At 44.0% G+C, this 9,455-nt stretch overlaps 1 protein-coding gene across 1 annotated transcript; it reads right to left on the bottom strand.

Annotated features, from left to right (window-relative positions):
* Window positions 1–2,003: 2,003 nt before the first annotated feature.
* LOC109239467 (translation initiation factor IF-2-like) lies at window positions 2,004–8,933 on the bottom strand. Its single transcript, XM_019406037.1, has 5 exons — window positions 8,805–8,933; window positions 3,315–3,410; window positions 2,978–3,168; window positions 2,483–2,643; window positions 2,004–2,416 (listed from the first exon to the last, which is right to left on the bottom strand). The coding sequence occupies exons 1-5, from the start codon at window positions 8,931–8,933 to the stop codon at window positions 2,004–2,006; spliced, it is 990 nt and encodes a 329-aa protein (XP_019261582.1).
* Between the last annotated feature and the right edge of the window lie 522 nt (window positions 8,934–9,455).

Here is a 9,455-nt window from a genome sequence, read left to right as displayed (position 1 = left end):
ACCCAGCTAGGATCTGAAATATCCAATCTCACGAACTGACTAGCTAAGGCCTGAACATCCAAGGCTAAGGGCCTCTCAGCTGCCGGAAGATATGCCAAAATTCCCAAACTCTCCGCCCGGCAATTCAAGGCATCGGTCACTACATTGGCCTTCCTCGGGTGGTACAATATAGTGATGTCATAGTCTTTATGTAGCTCCAACCACCTCCGCTGACGCAAATTAAGGTCCTTCTGCTTGAACAAGTGCTACAAGCTCTAGTGATCGGTGTAGATCTCACAAGGAACGCCATACAAATAATGACGCCAGATCTTCAAGGCGTGAACAATAACTGCTAACTCGAGATCATGAACAGGATAATACTACTCATGCACCTTCAATTGTCTAGACGCGTAGGCAATTATCCTACCGTCCTACATCAATACCGCTCCAAGGCCATCCTTGAGGCATCACAATAGACAGTGTAAGACCCCAAACTTGTAGGCAATACTAATACTGGGGCTGTAGTCAAAGCTGTCTTGAGCTTCTGAAAGCTCTCCTTACACTCCTCGGTCCACCTAACGGAGCATCCTTCTAGCTCAGTCTAGTCATAGGTGTTGAAATAGATGAAAATCCCTCTACAAAGCAACGGTGGTATCTCTCCAACCCAAGGAAACTGCGGATCTCCGTAGCTGATGGCAGTCTAGGCCAACTCTGCACTGTCTCTACCTTCTTCGGATCTACCTTGCTCACAACACAAGACACTACGTGGCCCAAGAATGCCACTGAATCCAACCAGAACTCACATTTCGAGAACTTCACATATAATTTCTTTTCTCTCAAGGTCTGAACCACTGTCCTCAGGTGTTGCTCATCATCTTCCCGACTCCGGGAGTACCCAGAATGTCATGAATAAAGACATTGACGAACGAGTCAAGATATGGCCGGAATACACTGTGCATCAAATGCATAAATGTTGTTGGGGCATTGGTCAGCCCAAATGACATAACAAGGAACTCGTAATGACCATACCGAGTCCTGAAGGAAGTCTTCGGGATATCTGGCTCCGTAATCTTCAACGGATGATAACCTGAATGCAAGTTAATCTTAGAAAACACTCGAGCACCCTGTAACTGATCAAACAGGTCATCAATACGAAGCAACGGATACCAGTTCTTCACTGTAACTTTGTTAAACTGGCGATAATCAATGCACATACGCATAGAACCATCCTTTTTCTTCACGAACAAGACAGGAGCACCCCAAGGTGACACACTCGGCCGAATAAAACCCTTATCAAGCAATTCCTGTAGCAGTTCCTTCAACTCCTTCAACTCAGGAGGGGCCATACGATAAGGAGGAATAGAGATGGACTGAGTGCCCGGCAACAAATCAATGCCATAATCAATATCTCTGTCGGGCGGCATGCCCGGAAGATCAGCTGGGGACACATTAGGAAAATCCCGTACTACTAGAACTGATTCAACTGTAGGGGTATCAATACTAACATCTCACACATAAGCTAGATACGTGTCACACCCCTTCTCAACCATTTACTGAGCTTTGAGAAATGAGATAACTCTACTGGGAGTGTAATCTAAAGTACCCCTCCACTCTACTCGCGGTGAACCCGGCATAGCCAGCGTCACAGTCTTGGCGTGACAATCAAGAATAGCATAATGGGGCGACAACCAATCCATGCTCATGATAACATCAAAATCTACCATGATGAGTGATAATAAATCTTCTCTGGTCTCAAAACCACTAAGAGTAATCAAACACGATCGATAAATGCGATCCAAAACAAGAGAATCTCCCACAGGAGTGGAAACATAAATAGGGGAGCTCAAAGAATCCCGAGATATCCCTAAATGTGGAGCAAAATAAGTAGACGCATATGAATACGTAGAGCCTGGGTCAAATAATAGTGATGCATCCCTATGACAGATAGGGACGATACCTGTGATGACTGAGTTTGAAGCGACGACCTCTTTACGGGCTGGAAGGGCATAGTATCTGGCCTGGCCTCACCCTCTAGGGTGACCTCGACCTCCCCGACCTGTACCTCGAGCTGCCTGAGGAGGTGGAGCGGCAACTAGGGCTGGGAGAATGACCGGAGGACCCGATGGAGCACGTGGAGGCTGATAAGTCTGTGGAGGTGCGCCCTTCCTGGCTTTGGGACAATCCGGAACCATGTGACGGGTGTCACCATACTCAAAGTAATCCCTTGGAGGACGCGGTGGCTGAGACTGACTCGGACCTGGCCTGCTGGTCTGGCCGGTAATAGCACCTCGAGCAGGAGGCATACTGGCTACTGGCGGTGCATAATAGGGCTCCTGAGGTCTAGGAGGAGCTGGAACACCACTGGCTGCTGGCAGAGCTGAATAAACAGGGCGACTTACAAAACCCCTACCATAGCGTGCTGCTGGTGCACGAGCTCCTGAACAGTGACCAGTCTCTCGAGACCTCTTGGCCTCTCTCTCCTCTCTGTCCCGGGCAAGCATGCCCTCCACTCTCCTGGCAATACTCACTGTCCGCTGATAAGAAATGTCCATCTCCAACTCCCTAGCCATACTGGTCCGAATACTTGGGTGGAGTCCCTCGATGAAGCGACGAACCCTCTCTTTGACGGTGGCAAACAAAGCTGGTGCATGACGAGTTAACTCACTGAAACGGACTAGTACTCAAACAGAGTCATAGCACCCTGGCGCAGCTGCTCAAACTCTGCGCGCCAAGCATCTCTGAGGCTCTGAGGGACATACTCACGCAAAAACATCTCTGAAAACTGAGTCCAAGTGAGTGAGGCCGACTCGTCCGGACTACCCAACTCATAGGCACGCCACCACTGATATGTCGTTCCCCTCAGCTGGAAGGCAGTGAAAGAAACCCCACTCATCTCCACAATGCCCATAGTGCGGAGAATACGATGACACTCCTCAAGAAAACCAGAGCGTCATTTGAAGCTAGTCCGCTGAAGGTAGGTGGGTGGTACTTCTTGTACCTCTCAAGTCTGAGCTGATCTGCCTCAGAAGCAACTACCCTAGTCTCATGCTGAACCGGAGCCACTAGGGGCATAGGAATATACTCTAGGGCCTGATCAACCTGAACCCTATGCTCAGGAGTGCGGGCTGCGGGAGTCTGTGCCCCTCCTCCGACCTGAGATGTTGCGGGAGCTATCGGAAGTAGTACAACCTGAGATAAAGTGCTGAACATGCTCATGAACTGAGCTAATGTCTCCTGGGGGGCTGGAGTAGCAATAGGAATCTCCGGTGTCGGCCCTCCAGCTGGAGCTGCTGGGGGCTCCTCAGTCGTAGCTCTCGTAGGTGCTCGGGTTGCACCGTATGGTCATCCTCTACCCCGACCCGGCCTCTGGCAGCTATGGTAGTGGGCTTGGGTGCCTGGTCGTCAGTCCTGCCGGTACAGATCCTCACAATCTGTGAGAAAGAATAGAATAGAATTTTATGATTTTTGATGTTAATAACTCGCACGACAAGGAAATCAAAGAAGTATGATTATTCTTAACAGTTACATAGCCTCCCGAAGATAAGTACGGACGTCTCCGCATCGATCCGCGAGACTCTAATAAACCGGCTAGTGACTGACGACTCCTATGAACCTAGAGCTCTGATACCAACTTGTCACGACCCAATTTAACCCCCCCCCCCCCCCCCCCTCCGAAGATGTCGTGACGGCACCTAGTCTTTACGACTAGGTAAACCTAATATTATGGAAAAATTTAAAGAAAACACTACTATAAAAATTAAAACAGCATATCGTAAATAACAAGGATAGAGCCTCCCGGCATATACAAAATAATCTCCCAAGAACTGGAATATCGCTAAGTCACAAGCTTCTATAATCTATGTAGCTCTATACAAAAGTCTGAAGATAAATAAAAAGAAATCTGAAGGAGGGAATAGAAGGGGATTCCGAGGATATGTGGACGCGGGCAGAAATACCTTGAAGTCTCCTGGAATCAGCAAGCACGCACTAACCTCGAGGCTGATAGCTCATACCTGGATCTACACACGAAAACGTGTGCAGGAAAGGGCATGAGTACACCACAATGGTACCAGTAAGTGCCAAGCCTAACCTCGGTCAAGTAGTGACGAGGTCAGTTCAGGGCCCTACCGGAGTATATACATATAACAAATTAAGCAGTAAAAGGTAAATAGAGATTACGGTGAAACAATTAAAGAAATTACATAATTTTAACAGTTAAGGGAGCCCTCAACTCAGAACAATTTAAACACAACAGGAAAGTCTCCCGGGATACCGTCCTGTAGGCTCCGAAATGATTATGCAGTACAGGGGGATCTCTCGGAATACGTCCATAGTCCCAAAATAAATATGCAGTGCTGAGGGATCTCCCAGAATACATCCGTAGTCCCAATATAAAAATGCAGCGCTGGGGGATCTCCCGAAATACGTCCGTAGTACCAAAATAAATATACAAGACAGGGGGATCTCCCGGAATATGTCCGTAGTCCCAAAGTAATATGCAGCTCAAGAAAAAAATGGCAGGTACGGTATCAAATTATACAGTTTGGACTAAACACAAACGAGGGAAAGAGCGGTCTACCTAAGCATGTTGCACATAAATTAAATAAGCAGTTAAAAACACGTAGGCATGCTTTCCTAATCTAATCACAGTAATTAAACATAGTAGTGCAATCTAATAAGGGCAAACAGTTTATGATTAAGGAGGAAAAACGGGATTTTTGAAACAATAACCCGTGTATGTACTCGTCACCTCATGTACACGGCACTCACACATCAAATAATACCAAACATCCTAAAGGGAAAGTTCCCCAACACAAGGTTAGGCAATCCACTTACCCCGAACCGCTCAAATCAACGCGATATCATGCTCTTGCCACGAGTATCCGACTCCTAATGGCCCAAATCTAATCAAACCAATTGCATAATGTAAATACAACTACAAGTAACTAATTTAACTAATGAAATCAAGCTAGGGTAAGAAAATAGGAAAAACACCCATAAATCCTCCCCGGGCCCACGTCTCGGAATCGGGTAAAAATCATAAATTATGAACACCCATTCACTCACGAGATCACTCGTCCAAAAATTATTGAATTCCGACGCCTAAAACCCGATCAAAACCCAAAAATTCGATTGGGGAACTTTTCCCCCAAATTCTCATTTCTTCCACACAAATTCCTTGATTAGATGGAGAAAATTACTATATATTGATGAAATATAAGCAAAATAGGGTTAAGAATCGTTACCCACTGATTTTCTCTGCAAAATCCTCACAAAATCGCCTACTCCTGAGCTCCAAAAGTCTCAAAATTGAAAATGGGATAAAACCCTCGACTTGGCCCTTTTTCTGCCAGGGATCTCGCTTCTGCGAGAGGGCTACCGCATCTACGGTCCCGCACCTGCGGAAAAATCATCGCAGGTACGGAAGTCACTTAACCGGGCTGGGGCCGCATCTGCGGTCACAGGGCCGCATCTGCGGTCCCCCAGCCGCACCTGCGGTTCCTAATGCCTTGGTGCATTTTCGCTTCTGCGACAACCCAGCCGCTTCTGCGGCACCGCACTTGCGGTCCCACATCCGTAGGTGCGATTATATAGGGTTCAACAACTTCAGAAATTTGCCTAAGTCCAAATCAAGTCCGTTAAGCATCCGAAACTCACCTGAGGCCCCCGGGACCTCAACCAAACATACCAACCAATCCTAAAACATCATACGAACTTAGTTGAGGCCACAAATCCCTTCAAATAATTCTAAAACCATGAATCACCCTCTAATCTAAACCTAATGAACTTGAACTTCCAAAATTCTATAATCGATGTCGAAACCAACCAAACCATGTCCGATTGACCCCAAGTTTTGCACACAAGTCATATTCAACACTACGAACCTACTCCAACTTCCAGAGTCGGATTCCGACCCCTATATGAAAAATTCTTCTATCGGCCCGAAACTCCAAAAATTCAACTTTCGCTATTTCTAGCCTAAATGAGCTATAGACCTCAAAAAACACAATTTGGACACGCCCCTAAGCCCAAAATCACCCAACGGAGCTAACGGAATCGATGGAATTCCATTTCGGAGCCGTCTTCGCACTGTTCCGACTACGACCCAAATTCTAAGACTTAAGCTCTCATTTAGGGACTAAGTGTCCCAACACACTCAGAAACTCAACATGAACCATCTCGGCAAATCACAATAGCAGAAAAAGACACGGGGAAAGCAGTTGGGGATCGGGGCGTTAATTCTCAAAACGGCCGGCCGGGTCGTTACACCAACGATGAAAGAAACACGCCGAAACTCATAACCATTCATCAGATCAACAAGTTGTGGAACTCCCTCTCCTTCGATAGGAACTATAGCAAATTTCTAAGTCGATCAGCATCAATATCCTTCCAAATATACCGCAATCAGATACGACAACACCCATTCTAGGTACGATGACCTCATCCCATCTACATAATACTCTAGTGACATGACACATGAATACAGCTTAAAGCCAGAACCCGAGCACCAAATAGCAACGTTCCAAATGTACTCAATCCTGAAGATGCCTCAAACGAGAGGACTGTCCCGCCAGCTTACAAGTACCATTACAACACCATGCTAAGAGACTAGCACACCGTAGAACCAAAACACACGAATCCAACACAAAGGGTCATACCTCTATATAACTCCGCTACAATGCGTGACCCCATCCAAACGCTGGTCTATATTATATACCTCGAGCCACACTGCTCAAAATCCATAACCACTCGAAATTCGACATCAAGTACCCAAGGTGCATTACCATAACCACAGAGAGCAATTAACACAATGCCACCATCCGGAAAGAACATAGCCAACGCGCAATCAATCACGCAATACCCAAATACTCATCTTGCTCAAATTTTCGCTATAACGCCCAAATAGAACTGCACCATCTGTGCATATAACCAACGAATAACAACTCTTCGTAAGATAGAAGGGTAAATCACAAATTGTTTTAGAACACGAATAAGCTCAACAGCAATCGAATGGCACACCCCTCAACAATAGCAGTATGGAGCCAACCAACGGACCCCTACACAACTCTAGCCGTCCAAAAATAGATAAATAACCCTCCGAAAGTCCACAATGACTGAATCATAACATATACTATCATTTGGCCAGCTTCGGCCACAACTTCATAGTCCACAACCATGAAACAATCTGCTCATGAGAACTCCCAGTCTCCAAATCCATAGAACACACGAATCACCATATTTGATCCGAACTCCACCACCCTGATATCTAACACATCTCTCATACACGATCACCCCACGAGGAATACTTCTATAGTTCTTCCGTGCCACATAGAAAAATTTAAATATCGAGAGTCGATCAACTAGGAGAGTGCCACAATACCAATGAAGTATCCATAAATCAAAACACATTGCCCCTTCTGAAAAGTATACTCTCATCAAGCCATACCAAATAGTAATGTCATTTACCTAGTCATTTGAAACTGTCCATGCTGCCTAAGAATTTATGTTTTCCCTTTCAACATTGAACCATGACCTTACACATGCAAATCTCAACCCTACACAACACACCGCACATACTATGCCATCATACGAAAAATATGAGAACTTCGTAATCCACTCCGAGTCACAAGTAATTGCATACTTAATTGAAAGAATTACACGAAAATACACATGACTTCACATCATAACAATAAATGGCCCATGTTTTTAAGCTTTACCCGACCTAGCCCATATTGTACATATTTTGAAAACACTAGCTCTTGCAAATTCAAAATATGTGTTCTTACAATTATTGCTTCTAAAATCTATGGAGTTAAATTTGTGTTCTCACAACTATTGCTTTCACTCTCTCTTCTTCTCACATCTTTTACATATGCTAGGGCTCGTTTGCCATTACTGCTTCTCCCTCTATGTCACCTGGTTGCAATATAAAAAAAATAAAGAGTAGAAGTCTACCATTGAAGGGCATTCAAAGCTTTGCTTTCGAAAATAAATTTTTTTGAGTTTGTTAATTGTTTGGATTGGGTGTTGTTCCAATTGATTAAAAATATCAAAAAGATTTCAAAATTTAAATTTGAAGTGATTTGGAGTAGATTTAAGCAAGATTTCAGTTAAATTTCAGAAAAGACGCAAGGAAGAAGACGAAGTCAGTTTTTTGTATAGTTATATATAATCTTGTATAATAGTATATATGAGTGTATAAACACATCTTATACACTATTATACACTTTTATACAAGCGTCTGTAGACAACTTCTTCCACGATTTTCAGTTGCAATTCTTGTTCAAAACCAGTCCAGTTCTCCATTAAATGACTTCAAATCTTATATACAACCTCCTTATTACTATTTCTAACAAGTTTAAATAACACCCACTCCAAATTTCTCACAAAATCAAATTCGGAATTTAAGCCCACATATTTAAGCTTGTTAAAAATCTAATTTTCACCACCTAAATGGATTTGGATTGTTCAACTAATATTTGAGTCACACTTACTGATTCGAAAATTAACTTCAAAGCTTGAGCAATCTTTTTTAGAAATTAAATAGTAATTTTGAGAACCTATTGGAGTTGGATGTTGAATCTTAACCTATTATTTTTGGGCTAGTTGGTTGTAAATTGAAATATGGGCTATAAAACTGAAAAGTAGGGAGCCCAGTTGTTCTTATGTGAAATTTTCCTACTAAATTAGCCAAGAACATTCCATTTGATCCCATCCAGGAGAAAATCACTATACATCACACGCTCCCCACGCCAGTAGGAAATATACATCTCTAACTGTGGTAGAAAACATCAAGAACTCTCTGAATCCCATTTGCGCAAAACCAAACCATCAGGACTGAATCCCTCTAACTCAACCAAGATACGCAGGTCGTCAAAACCCAAGAGTATCGCCACAAAACGCCTGTAGAAACTCACTACATCATAAGAACCAAAAGAACCGATCATATCCATTAATGTGCAGGTCCAACCTACTACCAACTTGTCCTAATTCTCCGAGTTCCTTCTGAATTACCTTCAAATTGATACTTCTCCTTGCCATAATACCACAATCCCCAACCAAGACTCGCCATACGAGACCCAAGCATAAAACCAAACCGCCTTGAGGCTCATAAGCCGCTGAATTCTCTTTTAAGCACCACAAAAGTACCACAACCGAGATACCCACTCTGAAGAGGCCTTCTGTGAATTTAAAGCTGTTCATTTTACCTTCCTGATACTGAATGTAAAATCCATAATGATATAGAAATACTGTGAGTTTCCACACCCTCCAATGAAAATCTCAAATTCTAGCCCTATACAAATTTGCAAAATCCTCAATACCACATATAAACCTTGAATTCATTAGAACCATTCTCGAGGGTCATCTACTTTACTCGAATCTCAATAGCACCGCCCAAACGGACTGAACGACCAATGCCCCATTTGCACAACAACAACCAAGGAAGTAATCCACACTTCTAAGCAGCCAAGTGA

This window comes from Nicotiana attenuata, unplaced genomic scaffold (genome assembly GCF_001879085.1).
Source record: "Nicotiana attenuata strain UT unplaced genomic scaffold, NIATTr2, whole genome shotgun sequence".
Lineage (NCBI taxonomy): Eukaryota > Viridiplantae > Streptophyta > Magnoliopsida > Solanales > Solanaceae > Nicotiana > Nicotiana attenuata.
This window is presented reverse-complemented; position numbering and strand designations above follow the sequence as displayed.